Source organism: Solanum dulcamara, chromosome 4 (assembly GCF_947179165.1).
Source record: "Solanum dulcamara chromosome 4, daSolDulc1.2, whole genome shotgun sequence".
Lineage (NCBI taxonomy): Eukaryota > Viridiplantae > Streptophyta > Magnoliopsida > Solanales > Solanaceae > Solanum > Solanum dulcamara.
This window is the reverse complement of record NC_077240.1, coordinates 1,709,061-1,734,846: the sequence shown is the minus strand read 5'-3', so window position 1 is coordinate 1,734,846 and position 25,786 is coordinate 1,709,061. Positions and strand designations below refer to the sequence as shown.

The 25,786-nt window shown below is 34.7% G+C and overlaps 4 protein-coding genes across 4 annotated transcripts; 1 reads left to right on the top strand and 3 right to left on the bottom strand.

Moving 5' to 3' along the window:
• LOC129885396 (NADH dehydrogenase [ubiquinone] 1 beta subcomplex subunit 9) lies at positions 1 to 5,366 on the top strand. The gene is made up of 6 exons (XM_055959656.1): positions 1 to 201; positions 340 to 381; positions 1,201 to 1,282; positions 2,232 to 2,287; positions 4,524 to 4,597; positions 5,054 to 5,366. Exons 1-5 carry the CDS (start codon positions 70 to 72, stop codon positions 4,569 to 4,571), a joined length of 360 nt encoding a protein of 119 aa, XP_055815631.1. The 5' UTR covers positions 1 to 69; the 3' UTR covers positions 4,572 to 4,597; positions 5,054 to 5,366.
• A 2,596-nt stretch (positions 5,367 to 7,962) lies between these two features.
• LOC129884465 (30S ribosomal protein S31, mitochondrial) lies at positions 7,963 to 8,524 on the bottom strand. The gene has a single exon (XM_055958762.1). It carries the CDS (start codon positions 8,334 to 8,336, stop codon positions 8,073 to 8,075), a length of 264 nt encoding a protein of 87 aa, XP_055814737.1. The 5' UTR covers positions 8,337 to 8,524; the 3' UTR covers positions 7,963 to 8,072.
• Positions 8,525 to 9,366: 842 nt separating this feature from the next.
• LOC129885395 (uncharacterized) lies at positions 9,367 to 15,635 on the bottom strand. The gene is made up of 10 exons (XM_055959655.1): positions 15,484 to 15,635; positions 15,129 to 15,175; positions 13,892 to 13,969; positions 13,214 to 13,238; positions 13,091 to 13,123; positions 12,844 to 12,965; positions 12,629 to 12,759; positions 10,994 to 11,214; positions 9,678 to 9,928; positions 9,367 to 9,539 (listed from the first exon to the last, which is right to left on the bottom strand). Exons 1-10 carry the CDS (start codon positions 15,617 to 15,619, stop codon positions 9,453 to 9,455), a joined length of 1,131 nt encoding a protein of 376 aa, XP_055815630.1. The 5' UTR covers positions 15,620 to 15,635; the 3' UTR covers positions 9,367 to 9,452.
• Positions 15,636 to 16,250: 615 nt separating this feature from the next.
• LOC129885394 (uncharacterized) lies at positions 16,251 to 24,310 on the bottom strand. The gene is made up of 10 exons (XM_055959654.1): positions 24,226 to 24,310; positions 23,450 to 23,496; positions 22,107 to 22,184; positions 21,484 to 21,508; positions 21,362 to 21,394; positions 21,115 to 21,236; positions 20,900 to 21,030; positions 17,580 to 17,800; positions 16,645 to 16,898; positions 16,251 to 16,524 (listed from the first exon to the last, which is right to left on the bottom strand). The coding sequence occupies exons 2-10, from the start codon at positions 23,450 to 23,452 to the stop codon at positions 16,444 to 16,446; spliced, it is 948 nt and encodes a 315-aa protein (XP_055815629.1). The 5' UTR covers positions 23,453 to 23,496; positions 24,226 to 24,310; the 3' UTR covers positions 16,251 to 16,443.
• Between the last annotated feature and the right edge of the window lie 1,476 nt (positions 24,311 to 25,786).

Below are 25,786 nucleotides of genomic sequence, written 5' to 3'. Positions count from 1 at the left end.
GTTTTGAACAGAAAGATCCAGAAAGGAGGAGAGAGAGGCGAGAGAGTAAACAGAGAGATTGAGAAAGCGATGAGCGGAATAGCATCGGCATCGTTCTTAACTCGAAGAGCGGCGCAGAGGGAGAGGGTTCGAATCCTCTACAGGCGTGCTCTCAGAGACACTCTAAATTGGGCGGTCCATCGTCATCTCTTCTATCCTGATGTAAAAACAAATTTCTCACCATTTCTAGGGTTTCTTCGTTTTTCTCCATTTCCTTCATACGATCTCTATATATTCTTGTTATTGTTTATATAAAACCGGTGATTCGTTTTATTTATTTAATTGTTTGTTTGTTTTCAGGCGGATGCCCTAAGGGAGAGATTTGAGGTCAACAGAAAAGTGGTTTGTTTTCATTTTCCTTCTTCTTATCCTTTTTATATGATTTTTATGCTTGACAGTACCCTAGTTATGGAGAAAAGTCATTTTTCTGGTATGTTTTTAGCTCGATGTTGGGACTGAAGTTTATGTGTTTAGTGTTATACAGAGTGACTTGTTCCACGTGTAATGTTTTGATGATGTCTGTATCAAAAAGAGAATTCACCTTTAATGAACTATCAAATAAAATGATGCACAAGTATTGAATACAAGTGATAGAAGTATTAGTGAAGCTCAATAAATTTATTATAGACTTGACAGAGTCCTCAACTCTTCATCGCATTTTTCTTTTCCTGGTTTTGGTTGTGATTTTTGTGTACTAGCACATTTTGGAATATACAAATTGTCATTTTCTGGCATGATCATATGTTTTTATTTTGATATTTGGTTGAAGTTTATATGACTACTGTTAATCTGAGTGAGTTTTGATCATATCCGTATAAACAAATGACCTTTGTCATGCACAATTCGTTTTTGATGTACAAGTGATACAGGAAATGATGTGAGAATGTTGTTGATTCCTTTTTGAAGTTTTATCTCGGTTAAAAACTTGTTACTCTCTGTAAAATAGGATTCTACACTAAGGTTCTTTGTGGATAATGAGAAATGACTTTGCCTCTCATAGTGATGGCTAATTTCATGGCCATTTGATGAGGAGCTGCATTCCTTTTTTCAACCAGTGGAATTGTATTTCTGTTATAGTGAAATATTTCCTGCATTATGTTCGATTTTTTGCAGTTTTATCTTCAAGTTCATTTTATTCTGTTTTGGTTTGTTAACATCCAGGAAGATGTCGAAACTATTGATAGACTTATAGCTGATGGTGAAGCATCCTATAATAAGTGGCGGCACCCTGATCCTTACATTGGTATGTCTTTTATAAGTTTCATAACAAATAGCTATGCCTCAACCCCAAGCAAGTTGAAGTCTGCTATATTAATCCTCACTATCTATGTATTCTTTATGAGTTTCATGCTTTAAGTAAACTGGAGTTCAACCCTATGAACCAAACATGTCAGGGATGTTATGTTGGAGACTGTATTGTATGAGAAACAGGTGTTGAATTGACTTAGACCCCCAGGGTTTCATACTTTCAGTCCAGTGGTAACGACGACGCTTGTAATGTGTAGTTAAGCGCACGTCGCAGGTTCTAGAACCGCACCACAGACAAAATCTTGGTATTTTGAGTGGAGAAGGGTAGAGGGAGGAGTCCATAATCCACCGGAACCGTGCAGCACTGGTCATCGGGATTTCGCAGTTATCAAAGAGATGTGTTGAATAGGAACTTCTCTTAAAAATTGTAGCCAGCACAAGTTCTGTTGTAACCTATCACATCCTTCCAACAGGTGGGGGTGCTAAGTTCTTGGATTCAGGGAGTTTTTTTTTCATGTGGAAAAACTGCCTCTATTCATAAAATGTCTAGTGGATCAAAAGGGAAAAAAGGAAAAAGAAATTTTTTCTAGAGGATACTTCCCATCTGAATTTTTATTTACTTTGAAGATGCTAATGGATAAATGATTTCCTTAATTCATGTCCTTTTTACCTCTGCATGTTCCTTGTTGGACTATGTGATTATCTATTTTGGTCATGCAATGTTTGTTAAATATTGAACAACACTAAACATCTGACACTATAAATCTTTTTATGTGAATGGATACAAAAGGGGGACATGCATAAAGCCAACTTATTACTAGATATTGAAAGAAAAAAGTCTCTTTAATTTGATATGTGATAAGTTCTGGAAACAAGAAAAGTTGGACGAACGTTTTTATGTTTTAGACTTCTCGTAATAGTTTCTCTCTTTCTATGATGAGCAGTTCCATGGGCACCTGGTGGTTCCAAGTTCAACAGAAATCCAGTGCCTCCAGAAGGGGTAACTTGCTTAAACATTTACTTACATCATGTTCGATGTGTTATTTTATGCTAGTTGTTTACACCGTTCACAGTCGGTGTGCCAGTTTACACTAATTGCTTAATTCATTCACTTTCCTGTTTCATCAGTTTCTCCAAATACCATCTGGAGTGATCTTCAACTGTTGAATTTTTCAATGGTGTTACAACTGTGCTAGTTCACATTGTGAATTGCTGTCCGAAATTTAATCGTTATTTTTCTAGATTGATATGACTACAACAGTGGTTTAGGCCAATCATATTCACAATCCATGCGGACTTTTTACTTCATTTTAAAATAATTTGTGCATGTTAAAATAGTTAAAAAATATTGAACTATCAAAAGAGGGAAGTATCAAAAAGATGTTACATGCTTCATTTTAAACAATTTGTTTATATTAAAATAGTTAAATATTGAACTGTCAAAGAGAACTTATCAAAAAGTTGTCGCATCAACCTCATATGTCTAGTTTTCTTTCTTTGCCAAGGCCCAAGGGTCTATTGGAAACACCCTCTCTACCTTCACAAGGTAGGGGTAAGATTGCGTACACACCACCCTCCCCAGACCTCACTTATGGGATTACACTGGGTATATTGTTGTTGTATCAACATCATAGAACTACTGTGTCATACTTAGTTGTATTAGTGTAAATCATTTAGATGGAAATCTAGGACCGTAGTAAGAAATGCAGGCCAGCTTGATTATTAAGGTATGAGTTGTAATTTTAGTTCTCTTAGTGAATAATTTCATTAGAGAAGTATTTAGTGGATGCTGCATTGGCCCACATTCTTTTCTGCTCATAGATATGTACATCAACCCACCTACAAAATCTCAAAGCACCGGGTTATCCTTCTATATTAACCAATCCCAATCTGTCTGATAATCGACATGGCCCTCCAGTCTTTGCAGTTCATGTTTTTGCCTATCCTATGCTCTTCCTCCTTCAATCCATTCCTATTAACATCCATTTCTTGCAATGGGATTCGACACCCTACGCTAAGTTGTATTCTAATTTCTACATCACTTTTTCAGATAGTCGTGTTCATCCGCAAGCATAAAACTTTCTGTTTTCATCTTTTCTTCTGCTATGGGCATGTCCAGTTGTACATCAGAATCCAATCCTCCCCATCGCTAGAACAGTCTTCCTGTCTGTGTGCAACGTTTTCCCTATATTTTGGTGTTCGACAAGCAGCAAGATGAAACTTCTCATTGCAATTGATATCACTCCTATGCTCTTTCAAATTAAAAAAATTGACATCACCCCTATGTGGTTCCCTATCTTGTCAGGTCTTCAGGATGGGTTGCTGCCATTTTTCTGGTTGTCTCTATTTTGCATCTCCTTCTCTAGGGACCTACTTGATCCAATCAACCACATATTCATGTATTTCCCTTCATCTTGCCGTTGTTTCAATTGGGACTAGTATTGGTCCAAAAGAGGATCGATGTTGGTCCAAATGTTGCTCCTACTTCTATGGGCCTCTCTCCCCCTACCCACATAACCTTACTCACTGTGTAAATAAGTGGTCTGAATTCAGATCTCATCCATTTTAGGACAATGTTTGAACCTTATAAGGAATCCTCTATGAAGGAGCAGGAACAACAGAATTTAATAATAACCAGCAAGTCAGGAAAAGAAAAGAAGAGGAGGAGAAGCTAGAAATTCGTTGATGACCGCAGGAGAGAATTGGGCTTGAGAGTGATAATCAATTGTACTCATTAGGCCATTTTTTTGGTTGGAGTAATAATGAGGCTATTTATAGGAATGATGGTGGCATCTAAGCTTGAAAAATGTAGGTGGTGCATGTAACCATTTAGCACTTGTTCAAAATCATTAGCCGTTTATCCATAAAAAGTGTGCGTGGATACTACCTATTCATGCTCAAGCCACTTAGAATCTTTTGAAAATATTATCATTTTGCACATACTCCGTCTCATATTTGAAAAGATTCTTAAGTGTAAAGGGTAAAACTTCTTGTATTTGTATGGTCCAAATGCAATCACTTTGGTGTCTTTTGGACTATGAAGTTAAAATACAATTGTTTTCTTTTTTTGTGTGTGCGCGCAATGGAGTGTAAATGATCAATGAATGGCTATTTACCTTTTCAGAAAAATAATAATTTGGTGTCACATGCTACCCAAATTCCTCTATCTTTTTAAATCAAGCAGACTTCATGGATCCTTTTTCTAATGTTTAATAACTCGTCGGCTGTTGATGCAGATTGAGATAGTGTATGACTATGGCAAGGAAGAGGCTGAACTAGTATGATATTCTCCCATGAATATGAATAAAAGGTGGAATCATGTTAACTCATACATCGTTACGCATTTGCTTTGGCCAATAGTTTGATTATGTTTTATCTCCTCTGTTGCCCCCACCCTCCTACCCCACACACAAAAAAGAAAAAGAAAACTGAGTTCTGCATGTTTTAAAGGCTTTTGTGGTGATCATTCAAAATTTCGAACTCCAAATTTTGAGCTAGTAAAGTCTTTTCAGTAAACTGGCACTCTTTATGAGGGAATAGGGGACGACACCTGTTGTAAATTGCAAGTAATCTGAACTCGCTGATATTTGTCTGGTGCTTAAGCATGCAATTTTATTTTTTTTGATAAAGTAAACATGTCAGCTATTTGAACTGAATAATGTCTTTGACATTGGTAAAGACTTGCTGTAGCTCAATATAACTGTTTTTTAATCTATATTTGTAAATTTTGCCATTTGGTTGAATATTTTCATATTTTGGGTGGCAGATTTGGAAAGTTCAGGCGTGCAAGGACAGTCAGATCCAGTCTTGTCTTCTTTTCTTAGTAATTAAAGGAACGTTACATATGTTTTCAGGTTTGATGCTTAACGAAATGAGATTTTGCATGGCACGATGCTCATGTAAATTTGACTGTTTAGTAGTTGTAAGCTGCAAAACAAGAATTGTGAAAATAAAAGCATCTGACTGTTTAGTAGTTGTAAGCTGCAAAACAAGAATTGTGAAAATAAATGTCAACTTTGTGTTGAAATTGACATGTGAGGATTTATTTGGATTGCAATTCTATCTGTTTTTGATAATCATGATTCATGTTTTATTATTATCACCATTTTTGTGACTAGCTATGGAATCACATTTGTTCACCGGCTTTGATGAGTGTGGCAGATGGTCGTGGATCTGCTGGTCTTCAGTTGAAATTTTTGTTTGGATTAGAAAGGAAATACAATAACTAATAAATGAAAGATACATAGCAGCGGAAACAAAAGTCCTGCAGTCAGAAAGAACTTAGTTTCTAACAACATTTGATTGATGAATTGTCTTATTCTTGCTTATCAATTTATCTATTCATAAAATCAACTAATGACGCCTTTAACATTAAAAAGAATAGAAAGCCACATAAACAAACTTTTGCTATTAACAACCTGAGAAAGTTGAGATCGAGTAATAATTAACAACTAGCTTTGCAATTCAAGCTTACTGTTTTGTCTTGTTTTTGGTTACATATATATTCAATAATTTCATTACAAAAATCAATTTAACCAGTAGGGCAGCTCATAACCTCCCCCTCCCCAACCACCAGAGCTTGATGATTATCGCTTAACAGCATACACTCTACAAGCTCTTTCTTCCAGCTAAACAGTGTTCACTGTATTGGCTCAACGACACACACTCTGTCGTTAAAAATGGAAAAGTTTTTTAAGGCTAATGAGTGTTTCGTTAGACAATGCCTTGACTTAATCTAAACTAAAGCATAACAAAAAAAGTTCTAACAAAGAAACCAAGTCTTTCAGCAAAGAAAGAGCCAATCTTTATAACCAATCCTTTTTAAAGTGGAGTATTGACACCTCCAAAATTGGCACATAATTAAACACAGAGAAAATTCATGAGATTTCATACATAAAAGTAATTAAGCTAAATAAGGTGGAGGTTTTGTTTTTAAGAATGGAATAAATAAAGCTCTACCAAAAAAAATATATACAAAAAGCAAAAATAAGGTAGAAGGTATATTTTTAAAACAAACAGCTTATTTTTAGGAAGTATGCAATGGATATTATTTTTAGTACAACAAATCAAACAATCAATAAGAAATAATACCAGGATAACTAATCCTAACATAATTTATCCCAGCATAACTTGTTTGTTATGCTATTCAAACCAAACGACCCTTTAAAGATCAACCAACTCGTCCCACCCGTCCCCAAACTGCAGTCTTCCCCTGAACATCGAGACATTCAAATTTGTCACGCTCAAATCAAGTTTAACACTACACAAGAGAAGGTTGATTCGACTAATATGCCATACCACGTTAGCACATGACTTATCTTCGGACAACAAATGAATGCAAGAAAAAGTTGAACGAACAATCATCCTTTCTTATGCACTTTCATGATAGCCTATGAGAGCAGCTTATTCTCTTCAGATAACGAAAGATGCACGATTCACCCTCTTCAGAAGATATGCTAGTATCTTGTGTTGCATGTTCCATAAGAACAATGCAAACTCATTTCTCTGCACAATATGTGTATCACAATGTCTACATAACAAGATTAGTTTCAATAGAAATGGCATAATCATTGAACATCACAATTGATTATTCCCCATTCAGTTCTCTATCATATATCAAATCAAATATCTATTAACAGAGAGTAGAGAGTAGTTCATCCTAGCCGTCATGCACAATCACACCCTTTTGCCTTTACTTCAAAAATTTATGAATGCACACCACTATGTATATGCTCCAGCATGAGTGCTAAGTCAATTAACTGTCACTTACGAAAGGTTTCTATTTTTTGGGTGGTCAAAAGTATCAAGAGCAGATCTCGCAAATCAGATTGACAAAGCAGAAGAGGGACAAACTCAGATACATATGTCAAGTAACAACTCATAAAACAATACTTTCTTCGGTCTCTCTCACACATTGATCTAATGATGTAAAACTGCCAGTAGGAGAGTTCTCTTGCTCAGATTCAATTTTAAAGAAGTTTGGAGGCAGGATTTAGCACACCAAAGATTTCATCCAGCCGATGCACTCCATCCTCCCCCAAAATGCCTATACATGAGAACAGCTCTGTGGTTCTATCACAAATATTCTTTCATTTATTACAAGGACTCAGTTCAACAACTATAGATGCACCCTTCGAGCCAGCAACTACTATTAGTAATATGAAGAAAAGCAAATCCACATCCTTGTTTTTTCCATTGGTCTATATTTCAATTGGACTCTTAACACTATCTAACATGGACACAAGAACAACACGAGACTAGATCAACTCATAAAGTCATATCAACCAAGGAAAGCAGGTATATAATTCACTACAGTATCTCCTGGAGGATGACGAGAGCAAAAAAGCATCCATTACATGCATATGTCCCAAATCATGGGCATCAGAGAGGCTGATGTATATTAAGTTTCGATCTTTATTGATGAGCAGGCAAAATTAGCTGTAGCTGAAGTAATCTCATTTTCGATCTTCAGCTTTCTACACAAAATTACATTATGTGCAAAGCATCACAACCCCAAAACCGGATGAACGAGGAGGGTTTGCGTTAGGTCAACAGATAGCACCTATTTAATCAGTGTCCATAATGGAACAGCAATGTAATTAATCATCTATTCTCAACTCCTACAACTCTTAATTTTGGATTTTGCCATATGAGATAATAAAATTTGTATGCAAATTGCAAAGGTAAACAAAACAATTGAAACACAATACTGAACGGTCTACGTGTCTTGAGAAGTGAATACATTCAGATTCATCATAAGAAAAACAAGACTAGAGGCTTAGAAATCAAATGAGTTTGAAAGGAAGAGGCCAAGGTGTAGACCTGGGGACCTCAACTTTATCCTTGATGCGTTCAATTTTCTTCTCCTTTTTGGGTCTTGAATTTCCATATGAATCTTTGAATCTCTTCCCTTTCTTCGTCCTCTTGTCCCCTCGACCGCAAAGGATCGGACTTCCCATCGCAGCTGAAGATAAATATGCCATTCGTTGCTCCATAGCGCCCATCATCATTCTCCTAACTGCTATGCTGCACCACTGTGTCATCGCCATCTCCGATTTCTTGCACCTTAAACCCTAGCCCTGGACTGGAAATTCCTTCAGCAAAATAATAAAATGTTAAAAAGGGAGAAATGGGTGATTAAGGTTTTTCGTTTTGATTTTCTTCTTTCAAAACGTACGAATTTGAGAGTTTTCGATTCTTGTTATGATTTTGTTACAAGTTAAAAATTATGGGATGATTTTTATTACTATTAGAGGTTTAATCATATAAATTCAGCAATATATTTAGAAAATTAAAATAAGAGCCTTTTGAATTGGCCTAAAAAAAAAAGACTTTTAAGAAAAAAAAAGACTTTTAAGTCAAAAAGAAAAAAAGCAGAGAAACCTACTTTTAATTTTTGACTTTTTTTTTGTTTGTAAATTTTAACTTATTTTAAATAATTTTTTAATTTTTCAAACTCTTTCAAAAGTTAAAAAATAACTTTAAAAATGATTTGATCAATTTTTAAATTAATTCAAACAAGCTCTAAGTCGATTTTCTGATGTTGGATTACCGAATAATATTTTTTAAAAATTGGTACTTAAATTATTGTCAATCTTTAGTACTTAAAATTCTCTTATAAGAGATTATTTAATTTGCTAACAATGCTATGCATATTATATACACTCACTAATCAACTATCAAAGTAGTTTAAAAAAATATTCGTTTTTGAAACATATAATTTTTTTTCGGGAGAAATAGTGTTGCTAGTTAAATCTAATTAATATTCTCTTTGTATCAATTTATTTATCTTATTTTTTTTTATAATATATTTAAACGAAATTTCACTTTCTATATTTAGTAAATCTTTATATCCAGCTACATACCTAACATATTTAAGACTACATAATTCAGAGGACATTTGATACGTACTACATCTTTATTTTCTTAAATTTTGTATCGACTCACAAACAAATTGGGCCTTAGGGAGTACTTACAAGAGAGTGTACTCTGTACGCGGTACGCCAGCCAACCATTTTTAAGATCACTCTCCTGAATTCATCAGGATTCAGGAGTACATCATTCCATCATTTGCATGAGTCGATGGAACCCAAATTGTATAAATTATACAATAATTTTAACATAATTCAGATATTTGACCGACAAAAGAAATGGTTAATATAAAATTAACCCCTCAAGGAGTACTTTTTCCCAGAGAAAGCCTGAAATTTGGGTTCTTCTTTCTTCTGAGGTTCCTCCTCTTTCATGGGTTCCTGCATATGGACAGGAGCATTAACAGGCTGAGATTAGCAAGCTACTTATAATTTATATGTAGAAATCTTTTTAAAGGATTCTTATAAGAAAGGAAGATAATGTATATGAACATTAGCATATATAGAGAGACAACAAACCTTCTGTTTTTCAGGAGCGCGGTTTGCATTTGAACCAAATACAAGCTTTCCTTGTGACTGACGACTAGAGTTTTGGGAGCTTGAAGCAGCAGCAGACTTCTTACCACCATTAGAAACATTGACTTGCTTATCTGAGGACCCAGAAGAGGAAGAAGGTGGAGGTTGCTGTTTTAAGGGTTTCCCATCCAAACGTCTTGCTCCACCAGTAAAAGGGTTGAATTTTGGCTCAACTTCTGTTGCAGCCTCTTGAACTGCATGAGTGAATAATTATTAAGCTACAGAGAGAAGTTCAGAAGTGATGCATTAACCAGTAATCTACAGGAAGAAACAATTATGGATGAAAAGTGAAGTCCTAGAACTGCACCATACCGGCGAAATAACAATTGGCCAAAACAATGTCACCAAACATCTCAACCTGGAAGTATCATAGTATTTTGCATTTCCAAGAGGTCCAAGAATAAAAAGAAGGATGACGCGCTCTTGATCAAAGGTTTTCCAGTTCAGGATATCCAAGTACAATATATACCGTGAACAACATAAATTTACAGCATGGAAGCTTAGTGCACTGGGGCCTGGGCTGCCCTTTTTAAACACATAAATGTACAGATTATAAATGAACTTAAAGGTGTCGAAAGTTGGGCAATAGCAATACCCATGCCAGCTCTAGAGTAATTAAGAATTTGTAGAACTGATCTCCACAACCATACAAGATACTGCCTTCATCTCAATTAGATGCTGCCATTTGAATGGTATAAGATAAAAGAGTCTGAATAGGTTTTAGGAGTTGATCATCAGTATTTCCCAAAGGAAAATAAAATATGTTCGAAATGTGGTGATAGGAAATCACAAGCATGATCAACTAATGTAAGCAATATGTGTCAGTGTTGTCAAAGGAACGCTTAAGCCATGAAACGAGGCTCAAAACATGTTGAGCACTTTGCCGCTTAACGTGCAATTCAATGCCGTCATTAAGGCTAAAAGACAAAATAAATCCTTGTGAATGAGTGTTTCCTGAAGAGGCGATACTAAACAATTGGTATTTCACTTTATAGTAAAAAAAAATTAATTTCTTAGACCATATATCTGTTATTCATGCTTATATTTATTAGTCTTGGACTAAACATATATATAGGTACTTTTTTCCTATTTGCACCTTTTTTCATAAAATCCACCCTTTATTTGCACTATGCGGTTAAAGCTCCAATAGACCTTAGAGCTTTTTCGCGCTTTTCACTTTTTGATAACACTGATATGTGCTACTACTAGAATTTGTGAAGACAGAGGAATTATTTTCAGAAAATTTGAAGAATATGCACCTTCTGCTGGACCGTTGCTTGGACGAGAAGGAGACGTTCTTTCAGGTTCTTTGTAATCAAGTGGAGGAGCAAAGTCTACTTCACAGTCTGTCTCAATAATACTTATTCCATTAGAAGGTTTGGTCTCCACAATGTCTATATAATACTTTTTGTTGTTGTAAGCCACCATAATACTATCTCCTGTGGTTAAGCAGGAAAAGTTTCTGAGTGTCGTCTCCAAGCTGCATCAGTAAAGGAAAGAAGTCAAACTTCAAAACCTCCATCAGTATGCGGGTATTTTGCAAATGAGACTAAATTAATAAGCAACCGAACAAACATATATTGGTTAGACCAGTTAGCAGATGTAATTCTCCAAATTCAAATAAAAATAAATTGTACTTGTCAATCATCTCACTGAGCAATGCTTAGTGTTCAAGCAGGAGTTCACATACAAAAAGAAATTATAGAATAGGTGTAACACTATGGATTAAATCATCAAGAAGTCAATCCTGTGCATATTCATAAATGGAACAAAGACGGAATTAATTATATATTCATGTTTATCCCTCAATACGATATCATTTCAATTTCACCTGTACTCATAGAAGCAGATATTTCGATCACTACATTGGACCATCATTTTTTCTCAATTTAAAAGAATAACGAGAAAAACTAATTCGGGAAGTATTTGAACCTAAGAGCACTCCTTGCATGGATCTCTATCTCCTCCCCTAGGCCCTTTTCCCATGCTTAAATACATGTCAGACAAAAGAACTTCAATCCTGGATAACATAATGTTTCTCTTTTTCAAAAGGCACTCCGATTGGTAATTCTAGTTCTACAAGGAAACTTTACCTCATAAACCATCTCACAAAAAGTAAATCCAGTAACAAAGAGGTGATATTGCTCTATGAAGTTCTTACACACCCCAATTATAAAAAAAAAAAAGTTCTTACACACCTATTTGCTGAAGCAATCTCACTTTAAAATTAAGTCAGATTTTAACTCATTAAGAACAATAACTAGTGAATTTTGGCATTAGACTTGTCAAACTCAATGTTTAGTAATTATCTATCTATACCAACAATAAAGTGTCAATCCTAGTGATTTTGTCCAGTGATCCCATCTAAATGTTAAAACACAAAATTGTCTTCATGTTCCTCTTTAACTCAAGAACATCGACTGACTTCATCTTCTTATTTTTTACCACACCCCACTCTCCTGTTTTGATGATCATTATCTCTTATACTTGTTTCCAATTTATTCTCCTACTTCATATGTTCTTTTCCAAACCTGTCAGGTAAACTTATTACCTACAAAATGATACTTCTTCAATATTCTGTTAATAGTAGAATATGCAATGGATCCTACTTTTATACTTTAAAGAAGTAACTAATTTCAAAAAGTTACTTCATCTTGTAGCCTTTGGACCCACTTTCATTTTTACACAAGTTTCAATTCTTAATAGTCCATGCCCCCCAAAAAGAGTGTGAATTGGGACAGAGAGAGCACTTCTTTTGTCTTGCTGAATTTTCCTTTTGAGTGTGCCATGAATTCAAGAATTTATGCAGAAGCAATTGGGCTCCACAAACACTAGCATAAAACGGAACCAAGCCACAAAAAAAATTCTTTAAAAAAAGGCTTCAGCAAACTCACATGGCCTTTGGGTTAGAAATATCCAGAAAATCCTTCGTGTGGGGTTGTAGCTTGACATATTTACCCTTAGGAAGAGTTACATTTTTCACTGTCACAATATCGCCTTCTTGTAGGAATAAATTTTCCATCATCTACAAGGTCCACATTAAAATGAGTTTATGCACAGCACTTGAACTGAACCCAAGAAAATAGATTTACACAGAAATGGCATGTACCCAATATGGCATATATATCATGCCCTCTTCTGCAATGAACTCCAAAACCCCACAGTGAGAAACCCGTTCCGTGGAAGTATTTTGAAGCTCAAACATCATTGGGTAATCAATGTGAAGTGATGCTGCAAAATTTTACATTCAATATTGAATATGGTTAAGAAAAGAACCAGCTGACCAGCTGCAACTGATAATGACGCAAAATCTAAATAACTAAAAATGCCAAGATACAGAGAACAAGGATACTGACCTAGACGATCAAGAGCAGAGGGAGGCATTATAACTGGAAAAAAAATACAGGAAAAACAACATAAGACTTAAAGCTCAAATAATCTACCGCAGATCTAAAAAAAGAACTATTGGCATTACTTACTTTTGTCGCCATTTTCTAGTTGTGGCTGCAAAGTATGAAAATACATAATCAGAATTAAATAAAACAGAAAATAACCACCAAGCAAAAATAAATTGCAGTGGGAGAAGTGAAATGTGGGACAAACATCTGAAATACAAATTTAATACACATAGAAGACCCATTCCACCACATAAATATATAGCATATAGGTAAAAAAGAAAAAGACTTCTATCAGCCTACAGCTATACCAAGAACTACTAAACAGTTAAATTCCTCCCTCTTCACCTTAATAAAAGAAAATCAATTCCCTCCCCAACCCAACCCCAACCCTTTTCTCTAAAACAACCACAAATGTGCATGACGCAACCTGCGGAAATAAGATGTAACAACAACAACAACAACAACCCAGTGAAATCCCACAACGTGGGGTCTGGGGAGGGTAAAGTGTATGCAGACCTGACTCCTACCAAGGTAGGACGGCTGTTTCCGAGAAAAGCTCATCTAGATAGTTATTTTAAAATAAATCATAGACCTATGTTAGAAGAATGAAAAAATGAAGATGGCCGAAGCAAAGTTTCGTGAGCATGACAATCTAATGGAAGCCAAAGGAATGAGAAGAACTTTGTGAAACAACCACAGGTAATTACCACAGTAGATTAGAGTAGTAAACGAAATTTGTCTTTTCAAAAGCATTCCAACCTTATCAATGAAAGATGCAGGATAACATCGGTACGTCTGCTCAAATGATCTTCCATGATATCCATATCCATCAAAAAACTGCAGATCACAAATCAAAAAGTACAATAATGATAAATGAAGGTAACACTAATGACAGAGATAAATGTCAATAGAGTCAGTGACAGTTTTTTAAAGATTACAAAACAGAACTAAAAATCATCAAACAAGGAACACTGCCTTCAACAAAGAAAATGTTCCTTTGAAGGTAGATGTGTTTAATGATTGGCTGTTTTTAGGGAAGCTAATGAAAAATCAAGTCAGTTTAGCCAGTTCCAATTAAAGGTTGTGCACTCTCAATAGTATGCTTCTGTAACAAAACTTTGCTTCTGTTGCAGGTCTGCAAGGTCCGTTTGGAGACAGGATATGGGCCTGTGGATCTTGAAACAAGGCCGTTTTCTTTGCAGCCATTTGGGTGGACTAGCAAGTGCATTTGAAAGTTAAACCTAAATGCCATCGGATTTCACCCCACCTTTTTAGCCATTTTAAAATGATGTTCCAAGAGGCGTCACTCTCTCTCCTGTGAACTTCCTGTAATTTCTTTCTATGGAATGTATCACATTAAGATGAATCTCAGTCAAATAATTGAAGAACAATAGAGCAAAGGAATGAAAAGACAAAAGAGTAGTAGCAAAAAATCTAATTCATTCCATTATGTTTTTTTTCTAACTTCATCCTGGTGTATCATTGGTGGTAACATCAATGGAAATCCATAATCTCGATATTTACTCAAGTGTATGACCCAAATATACAACTGCTGACTCTCAGAAATACGTCACCCATGCCATTTTGACAACTGAGAAATACTTATGTAATTTAATGTACCAATTCCATTAAATGTAACTACCACAGAGACCATGTTCGTCCTCTTTTCTCGGGTTTTTCTTTTTCCCCAAAAGGAGGAAGTGAGCCCCTACAGATAGACATTCTATTCACAAGTTCAGCGCCCCTAAGCTGGCCCTTAATCTTCAGCTCTTATTAAATTAAGAAACCCCTAAGTATGACTTCAGTCAGGATCCAATTCCATCTTTTATTCAAGGGAACAAATTATTAGATGATAAGTATTCATAAAACAACCTCTAGTTTTTATACTTAAAATAGTTATACTAAAAAAATAAAAAATCAATACAACCATGGGAGTATATATCGAGAATCAATAACAGTATTGCTGCATATTAACCGCGGAGAACAGAAAATCTACCATGGTTTCTATCTCTGAATACCTTGAACTCAACTGTCTCAGCTCACCTGTAAAAATACGGTAATCAAAAAAGATACATTATTGAAAATACAGTCTATTTTCAATAATTTAGTACTATTTCAGATTTTTCAGAAAATTTAGAAATCACAAGTTCAAGCCTTTATCACACAAAAAAGAAAATATATCAACTCGTAAAAATTGCAGGGTACTGTGATATCAGACTAGAACTCATCCAATTCACTAAAATTCGTGTTTCACCATTAAGGATCATCGCAAAAAGGACTAAAGGTTCATAGTCTAGTTAGAATCATACAAAAAAAGGGGAATTATGAGAGAAAAAGAAAGAGAAACATACAAATTCGATGAATGTGAGGAGTTGGTGCAGAATAAGAAAAGAAGAGGAGGAGAGCAAGAATTTGATGCTGAAGGGAGACGGCTTCCGGGTATGGGTCTATTTGTTTGGGTCGGCCCACTAATAGTAATTTGGACATGGGCCTTAAAATAAAGCAACGGAGATCATAGAAGAAGAATGCTTATTGGGTCTTCTTTTAGTATATTTCTTTTCAAAATCTCTCGTATGTGTTGTCAATAATTTGTATATATTTAACCCATTAGATAATATTGTAGAATATTTTAGTGGGTCTTTGAAACACATACAGACATACTTCCCATTTGGCATATCATTCATCTAATTATAACTCGTTGGTTCTTGATGCCGATTGAGATGGTTCAAAATTATCCAAGTATATATTAAAATAATTTCCTCCCATCATCTTTTCACTCAACATATACTTATTAATATAACACAAATAAAGCATCATTTCGCCTTTTTTTTATTTAATTACACGTCGTAAACCTATACAACAAGCATCAATTCAATGCAAAACCCACAAATTATGTTATAAAATGCATAACTTAATTCCTACAAAACTTATATCAATAGAGGCATAAATTCAGTTTCACAACCCAAAAGTTGTGTCTAACATGGCAAAAGTTCCCTAAACTTATGCCGAACGAAATTAGGTTAAAAATACTTTAGCCCAGAATTTTTTATTAAATGAAAAGCACTGGCAAAAATTAAAAACCACAAATTTGAGGAGCAAAAATTAAAGACCACGAAACTAGAGTAACAATACAAAACAATGCTTTATAAGAGTCTACGCCAGCCAGACAGCCATTTTTAAGATCACTCTCCTGAATAGTAACATCATTCCATCATTGGCAACAATCAATGAAACCTAATTTGTATAGATTTATACAATAAGTTTACATAATTCAGATATTTGACTGACAAAAGAAAAGGTTAAATATGCAATTAACCCCTCAAGGAGTACTTTTTCCCAGAGAAAGCCTGAAACTTGGGTTCTTTCTTTTGAGGTTCCTCTTTCACAGGTTCCTGCATATGAACATGAATATTAACACGCCGAGACTAGTAAGGTACTTGAAACTACCAAATGGATATGTATAGATTTTTTTAAGGATTCTTAAGAGTCTGCCAAATGTAGAGAGAGAAAACCTTTTGTTTCTCAGGAGCGTGGTTTGCATTTGAACCAAATACAAGCTTCCCTTGTGACTGACGACTAGAGTTTTGGGAGCTTGAAGCTGCAGCAGACTTCTTACCACCATTAGTAACATCGACTTGCTTGTCTGAGGACCCCGAAGAAGAAGAAGAAGGTGAAGGTTGCTGTTTTAAGGGTTTCCCATCCAAACGTCTTGCTTCACCAGTAAAAGGGTTGAATTTTGGCTCAACTTCTGCTGCAGCCTCTTCAACTGCGTGAGCAAAAAATAATTAAGCTACAGGAATAAGTTAAGATATAGCAAGTTTTGAGTTTTGCAGTAATCTACAGGTAGAAACTATTATGAATGAAAAGTGAAGTCCTAGAACTGCACCATACCAGTGAAATAAAAATTGGCCAAACAATATCACCAAACATCCCAACCTGGAAGTTTGAATTTCCAAAAGGTCAAAGAATAAAAAGAAAGGCACGCATTCTAGATCAACTGCTTTCCAGTTCAGGATATCCAAGTACAATATATACTCTGAACAACACAAATTTACAGCATGGAAGCTTAGTGCACTGGGCTGCCCTTTTTAACTGCATCAATGCGTAGATTATAAATGAACTTGAAGGTGTCGAAAGATTGGCCAATTGCAATACACATGCAAAATCTAGTGTTATTAAGAATTTGTAGAACTGGTCTCCACAACCATACAAGATACTGCCTTCATCTCAATTAGACGTTGTGATTCGAATAGTATAAGATAAAGAGAGTTTGAATAGGTTTTAAGAGTTGATCATCAGTATTTCCGAAAGGACAATTAAATATGTCCGAAATGTGGAGTTGTTTGTTGATAGGGTATCACAGCATGATCAACTATAAGCAATATGTGGCAGTACTAGAATTTGTGAAGAAAGAGAATTAATTTCAGCAAATATGAAGAATATGCACCTTCTGCTGGAGCCTTGCTTGGACGAGAAGGAGCCGCTCTTTCAGGTTCTTTGTAATCAAGTGGGGGAGCAAAGTCTACTTCACAGTCTGTTTCAATAATACTTATTGCATTAGAAGGTTTGGTCTCCACAATGTCTATATAATATTTTTTATTGTTGTAAGCCACCATGATACTATCTCCTGTGGTTAAGCAGGAAAAGTTTCTGAGTGTCGTCTCCAAGCTGCATCAGTAAATGAAAGAAGTCAAACTTCAACCACCATCGGTAAGTAGTTTTTTTTTTTTGCAAATGAGAGTAAATTAATAAGCAACTGAACCAACAAATATTGGTTAGACCAGTTAACAGATGTAATTCTCCTAATTCAAATAAAAAATGAAAATAAACTGTACTTGTCAATCATCTCACTTATCGTTCAAGCAGGAAACAACAAATAATATAGCAATTATAGAATAGGTGTAACACTATGGATTAGGTCATCAGGAAGCCAATCCAGTGCATATATTCATGTTTATCACTCAATATGATATCATTTCCATTCCACCTGTACTCATAAAAGCAGATATTTCGACCACTATGTTGCACCACATCATTTTCTGTCAATTTAAAAGAATAACAAGAAAAACTAATCCAGGAAGTATTTGAACCATAAGCACTTCTTGCATGGATCTCTATATCCTCCCCTAGGCCCTTTTCCCCTACTACTTATAGTTACATGTCGGACAAAAGAACTTCAATCCTGGATAACATAATGTTTCTCTTTTTCCAAAGGCACTCTGATAGGTAATTCTAGTTCTACAAGGGACCTGTTACTTTATAAATTATCTCACAAAAAAGTTAATCCAGTAACAAAGAGGTGATATTGCTCTATGAAGTTCCTTATACACCCATTCGCTCAAGCATTCTCACTCTAAAATTAAGTCAACTTTTAACTTATTAAGAACAATACCTGGTGCACTTTGGCACCAGACTTGTCAAACTCCAACATTAGTATATCTATACCAACAATAAAATGTCGATCCCGGTGAATTTGTCTTGTGATCTCTCCTAAATGTTTAAACACAAATTTGTCCTCAAGTTCCATTTCAACTCAAGAACATGGACTGACTTGATCTTCTTGGGTCTGCAACAACTATAGGGGTATCAAGTTATTAAGTCAAACTATGGAAGTGTGGGAGAGGATGGTCGAGATGAGGATGGCGAGCGGTTTGCCCATCTCTGAGAACCAATTTGAATTCATGCCGACTGCCGAGGCGGTAAACTACAAAAGTCATTCTCGTAACTATCAATTTGTCTGGAGATTGTTGGAGTTGTATAGGGATAGGAAGATAAACCTACAAGTGGTGTTCACTAACCTAGAAAATGCATATGATAGAGTTTCTAGGACGGTTCTATGGAGGAGTTTGGAGCTCAGAGGCACACAGTACTTGTAGCTTACATTAAGGAAATTAGGGACATGTACGATGGAGCCATGACTAACGTAAGAGCAGTGGGAGGTGATTCGGAAAAAATACTAGTAATGATGGGGTTGCACCCAGGATCAGCCCTTGGTCCGTTTCTATTTTCCTTAGCAATGAACGAGTTGATGCAACATATTCAAAGGGGTGTGTCATGGTGTGTGTTATTCACAGATGATATAGTATTAATCGACGAGACACGCAGCGGAGTTAACTATAGGCTAGAAGTTTGATGACAAACCATATAATATAAAGGTTTCAGGTTAAGCCAGACTAAAATTGAATACTAGGAGTGTAAGTTCAATGATGTTACATATGACACGAAAGTGTAAGTGAAAATCGATACACACGTCATACAAGTTTCAAGTATCTTGGATCTATAATTCAAGGAAACGGAGAGATTGACGATGATGTTGGTCATCGTATTAAAGCGGGCCAGGTGAAATGAAGGCTCCCATCTAGGGTACTGTGTGATAAAAATGTGTCACCAAGGCTTACGGATATATTTTTATAGAGTGGTGGTTAAAACTACACTACTGTATGGGACAGAGTGTTGACCGATCAAGAACACGCACATTAAAAAGATGAAGGTAGCGGAGATGGGGATGCTCAGGTGGATGTGTGGGCATACTATGAGAAACATTATTAAGAATGAAAATATACAGGAAAAGGAGAGAGCGACCTCAGTGGCGGACAAGATGAGTGAAGCGAGACTAAGGTGATTTGAACATGTGAAGAGGAGGTGTGTAGAGGCACCAATTAGGAGGTGTGAGAGTTTGACTATAGCGAGTTTTTGGAGAGGTAGAGGTAGGCCTAAGAAGAATTGGGGAGGAGGTAATTAGACAGGACATGACACATATTTATCTTATAGAGGACATGACTTCCCCATGTAGTTCTTGTTTGTATAGAAGATCGAGTCTTTTGGAGAAAACCATATTTTATAGGCCTCTCCTTGTTGGTATATCTCTTGTATACGACTAAGTTGGCCTTATTATATTATCAATGGAAACCTTACTTGATCAAAGAAAAAAAAATAGAGGACATGACCCTATATAGGAAGATTTGGAGGTCAAGGATTAGGATAGAAGGGTAGTAGGTAGTCGTGTGTTGGAGTACTTTTACGAGGAAGAGGCAGAGACCTAGTCACATCTTCTTTTCTATCTTTTTTTAAGTAGTCTTACCTAGTATTTGTATAGTACCCCTATTCTTCTATTTTACTGTCACTTTGTTTGCTTTGTTTATCATGCTTTTTTGTTGTCGTAATTTTCTAGTCTATCTTGTTTCTATTACACTTCATTTGAGCCGACGGTTTAGCGAAACAACTTCTCTACTCCACAAAAATAGGAGTAAGGTCTGCGTACATTCTACCCTCCCCAGACCCCACTAGTGAGATTACACTGGGTATGTTGTTGTTGTTGTACCCCTCTGTATTTTGATGATCATTATATCTTATACTTGTTTCCAATTTATTCTCCTACTTCTTGTGTTCTTTTCCAAACCTGACATGTAAATCTAGTACCTACAAGATTTGATACTTATTAAATGTTCTGTTAATATTAGAATATGCTATGGCACCTACCTACTTTTATACTTTAAAGAAGTAACTAATTTCAAAAAGTTACTTCATCTACAGCCTTTGGACCCACTTTCATTTTTACACAAGTTTCAATTCTTAATAATCCATGCCCCCAAAAAAGAGTGTGAATTGGGACAGAGAGAGCACCTCTTTTGTCTTGCTGAATTTTCCTTTTGAGTGTGACATGAATTCAAGAATTTATGCAGAAGCAATTGGGCTCCACAAACACTAGCATAAAACGGAACCAAGCCACAAAAAAAATTCTTTAAAAAAAGGCTTCCGCAAACTCACATGGCCTTTGGGTTAGAAATATCCAGAAAATCCTTCGTGTGGGGTTGTAGCTTGACATATTTACCCTTAGGAAGAGTTACATTTTTCACTGTCACAATATCGCCTTCTTGTAGGAATAAATTTTCCATCATCTACAAGGTCCACATTAAAATGAGTTTATGCACAGCACTTGAACTGAACCCAAGAAAATAGAATTACACAGAAATGGCATGTACCCAATATGGCATATATATCATGCCCTCTTCTGCAATGAACTCCAAAACCCCACAGTGAGAAACCCGTTCCGTGGAAGTATTTTGAAGCTCAAACAGCATTGGGTAATCAATGTGAAGTGATGCTGCAAAATTTTACATTCAATATTGAATATGGTTAAGAAAAGAACCAGCTGACCAGCTGCAACTGATAATGGCGCAAAATCTAAATAACTGAAAATGCAAAGATACAGAGAACAAGGATACTGACCTAGACGATCAAGAGCAGAGGGAGGCATTATAACTGGAAAAAAATAAAGGAAAAACAACATAAGACTTCAAGCTCGAATAACCTACCACAGATCTAAAAAAAGAACTATTGGCATTACTTACTTTTGTCTCCATTTTCTAATTGTGGCTGCAAAGTATGAAACATACATAATCAGAATTAAAGAAAGAATAACGAGAAAATAAATATCAAGCAAAAATAATTGCAGTGGTATAAGCGATATGTGGGACAAACATCTAAAATACAAGTTTAATACACATATTAAGACCCATCTCCCACCACATATAATATGCATATAGGTCAAAAAGAAGACTTCTTTCAAAGTACAACTATACCAAGAACTACTAAACAGTTAAACTCCTCCCCCTTCCCCTTAATAAAAGAAAATCCACTCTCTCCCCCAACCAACCCCCTTCTCTTCAACAACAAATGCACATGATGCAACCTGCAGAAATAAGATGTAATGAGACTTAAAAATTAATTTTGAGGAAAGCTCTTCTAGATAGTTATCTTAAACTAAAGCATACACCTTTTGTCGGAAAAAAAAAAAAAAAAGCATACACCTATATTAGAAGAATGAAAAAAATGAAGATGACTAAAGTAAAATTTTGTGAGAATAACAATCTAATGGAAGCCAAAGGAATGAGAAGAATTTTGGGAATTCAGGTAATTAATATCAGTAGATTAGAGTAGTAAACAAAATTTGTCTTTTCAAAAGCATTCCAACCTTATCAATGAATGATGCAGGATAACACCGGTACGTCTGCTCAAATGATCTTCCATGATATCCATATCCATCAAAAAACTGCAGATCACAAATCAAAAGGTACAATAATGACAAATGAAGATAACACTAATGAGATAGATATATGTCAATAGAGTCGATGCTCGTTTTTTAAAGGCTGCGAAAGAGAAATAAATAAAATCAAACAAGGAACACTACCTACAACAACAAAAAATGCTCCTTTGAAGGTAGATGTATTTAATGATTGGTTGTGTTTAGGGAATGTAATGGAAAAGCAAGTCAGTTTAGACAGCTCCAATTAAAGGTTATGCTCTCTCAATAGTATGTTTCTGTAAGCAAAACTTTGCTTCTATTGCAGGTCTACAAAGGTTTGTTTGAAGACTGGATATGGGTAATGGGCCTGTGGATCTTGAAACAAGGCCGTTTTCTTGCAGCCATTTGGGTGGACTAGCAAAGTAGTGAATTTGAAAGGTAAACTTAAATGCCATAGGATTTTGCCCCACCTTCTTAGCCATTTTCAAATGATGTTCCAAGAGACATCATTTGAATCGTTGACCAAGCCTTTCAATAATCAGGTCAACTCTATTGCTCTCTCACTCTCTCTCCTGTGAACTGTCTGTAATTTCTTTCCATGGAATGTATCGCTTTAAGGTGAATCTCAGTCAATTAATTGAAGAACAATACAGCAAAGGAATGAAAAGAGTAGTAGCAAAACATCTAATTCATACCATTATGTTTTTTTGTTACTTCATCCTGGTGTATCATTGGTAGTAACATCGATGGAAATCCATAATCTTGATATTTACTAAAGTAAATGAACCAAATATACAACTGCTGACTCTCAGAAATCCGTTGTCCATGCCATTTTGACAACTGAGAACAAACTTTTGTAATTTAATGTACTCAACCTATTAGCTACCATAGAGACTATGTTCCTCCTCTTTTCTCAGGTTTTTCCCCAAAAGGAGAAAAGTGAGCCTCTACAGATGGACATTCTATTCACAAATTCAGAGCTCCCTAAGCTGGCATTAGATCTTCAGCTCTAATTAAATTAAGAAACCCTTGCGTATAACTTCAGTCAGGATCCAATCCATCTTTTATTCAAGAGAACAAATTATTGGATGATATTCTTAAAACAGCATCTAGCAGAAACACAACTTCCGCTAAATCCAATATGGCCTGGCCCTTGGCCCTAGCTTATTCCACCGGGCTGCCCTTTTTATTCTTAAAATAGTGTTAAAAAATATCAGTTCAACCATGGGAGTATATATCGAGAATCAATAACATTATTGCTGCATATTAACCGCGGAGAACAGAAACTTTACCATGATTTCTATCTCTGAGTAGGCCGAACTCAACTGTCTCAGCTAACCTATAAAAGAACGGTAAACAAAAAAGAGTATACTATTAAAAATACAGTCTTTTCATGTAGCATACACCAACAACAAACCAAAAAAAAATCCCATACAGTGCTGATCATTGGACGACTCATGGTAGCCTTTTCATAATTAGTACTACTTCAGATTTTTCATAAAATTCAGGCACACAATCACAAGTTGAAGCAATTATCACGCAAATAAGAAATATATTTACCCTTAAAAGTTGCAGTTAACAGTGACTTTAAACTAGAAGTTTTCTATATACAACAACTCATCCAATTCACAAAAAATCGTCTTTCACCAATAAATTTGATTCATAAATTCACCGCTATGTTCCTACTCGGAAAAGGAAATTCCATTATACTATCTATTCTAGGCGTTAGTCAGTTTATTCTATGATTTATTGTTTACTTTTGGGGCAAGTTATTTTTTCCCTTAAAATTAATTTATACTTAACATCTTTTATGAAGCAACACGACTATTAAATTAGGGATAACACAAAATCAAGATAGAATAAATCGATATGATGATAGTTGTATTAACTATGTCTCCTAAAAGTAGATTTATTCCATAGCAATTACAAGAACACTTCATTGAAAAATTCTTTAGGTATTTAAGACTAAGAATTAGATTCAAGATTCAAAAACAACAGAGTACAGAAAAAGAAAACATGAATAGAAGATCATCAAGAAGATAGAAGAGGTAGTAGAAGAAAAATTAACCTAGAAGATTAGTGACGAGAGAGCACGAGTCGAGAGGAGATGTGTTTGAGAAAGTACTGGATTGAGAAAAAGAAAAGCATAGGATCAATAAATAGGTGTGAAACTTATAAGAAGACTATAATACCCTTTTAGACGCCATCTAGGCATGTTCATCGCTGGACGCGATTTACCATCCAACCTAATTTGATAAAAAAGAATTATAAATTCTTCGTCAAAATAAAATAAAATAAAGGAAATGTGAAGTGAGGCGACTTAACCAAATTTAAATATGTCTTTTAAATATTTAAGTTGTGATTTATAGTTTTATTTATGTAATTTTTAAATAATATATATTCTTTTTAAAATTTTAATTTATACTGCATTATTTAAATTAGAAAATTATTTAATTTTTTTTATGTCTTTTAAATATTTAAGTTGTTAATTATTGCTTTTTATAATACTTTTTATGTTATCTCAAATAATATATGTTATTTCATCTATTTCAATTTATGTGGCATTGATGAAATTTTGAGAATCAATCAAAAAAATTATTTCTTTTAAATATTTTAAGTTATTAATTATTTTAATTTATAGTACTTTACACATAACTCCAAATTAAAAAAAACGAACAAATTAAAATGAGAAAAATACACAGAGTGACCCAAGTGACCCTTATTAATAAGAGGCATATTGACGGAAAGCACGTCAACTGCTGCTTATTAATGAGGAGAATATCGTAAAAGCCCACAAACAATATATTAAATATCAAAGTGTGATGATGATTTTATAATGAAATTATATGAAACACGTATGATTAATTTCTCTCTTTTTTATTTATTCAATAAAAAAAATTAAAGAAAATGTGACTTGTTATAAGTATTGTGAATGTTCGTCAATTTTTGAAAGTGAATAAGCAAGTGTGATAAAATTTATGAATAAAATCGTGCTCATGTATAATTTAATAAATATTATAATTTATCTCTACGGAAGGTTTAGGTACATTGCATGAAATTATCATTAGTCATGTACTTATGGTACGTTGCAAATATTTTGTCAGATCTTGTAAAAAGCTACTAAAGTAAAAAAAAAAAAAAAAAAAAAAAGCAAGACACAATTCTTGAATGTAGTAATTTTGACCATGACAATAATAATATTTTTTTCTTCTTGAAGGAAATGTTCATCATATAAATAATGTTAAATATGTGATAGTATATAAAATTAATTTAGAGACCCAAAATAATAATTGTGTGTTTACTGAAATAAATATTTGTTGGCATGGTCAATTGGATATCTCAATTCAAATTCAACTGTGATGCAAAAATAATTGAAACTTCATGTAATTATGTATTGAAGAGTTATAAATCTCTTTACGAATTCTTCTGTATTATTTGTTCATGATAATTTGATTATTATACCAATTAAGATTCAAATTGTATCCCCAATTTTTTTTGAAATGTATAGAAAGATGAATGGTCCTTCACCTATCATGTAGACCTGTTTATAATTATTGTTTTCGATAAATAATGTATCTATGGTATGATCACATGTGCACTTGTTATCAATTTACAATTTGATTTTTGTA

Excerpts from the sequence above, each read along its gene's own strand:
- LOC129884465 (XM_055958762.1), bottom strand. The coding sequence starts at position 8,336 with ATGGCGATGACACAGTGGTGCAGCATAGCAGTTAGGAGAATGATGATG.
- LOC129885394 (XM_055959654.1), bottom strand. Across the intron at positions 21,509-22,106 it reads CTGCATCATTCATTGATAAG|CCACAATTAGAAAATGGAGA; the intron begins GTTGGAATGCTT and ends CATACTTTGCAG. Across the intron at positions 17,801-20,899 it reads ATTTCTAACCCAAAGGCCAT|CTTGGAGACGACACTCAGAA; the intron begins GTGAGTTTGCGG and ends TTACTGATGCAG.
- LOC129885395 (XM_055959655.1), bottom strand. The coding sequence starts at position 15,619 with ATGTCCAAATTACTATTAGTGGGCCGACCCAAACAAATAGACCCATAC. Across the intron at positions 13,970-15,128 it reads ATTCAGAGATAGAAACCATG|TTTTTTGATGGATATGGATA; the intron begins GTAGATTTTCTG and ends TGTGATCTGCAG. Across the intron at positions 13,124-13,213 it reads ACTAGAAAATGGCGACAAAA|TTATAATGCCTCCCTCTGCT; the intron begins GTAAGTAATGCC and ends TTTTTTTTCCAG.
- LOC129885396 (XM_055959656.1), top strand. The coding sequence starts at position 70 with ATGAGCGGAATAGCATCGGCATCGTTCTTAACTCGAAGAGCGGCGCAG. Across the intron at positions 382-1,200 it reads TTGAGGTCAACAGAAAAGTG|GAAGATGTCGAAACTATTGA; the intron begins GTTTGTTTTCAT and ends GTTAACATCCAG. Across the intron at positions 1,283-2,231 it reads GCACCCTGATCCTTACATTG|TTCCATGGGCACCTGGTGGT; the intron begins GTATGTCTTTTA and ends TATGATGAGCAG.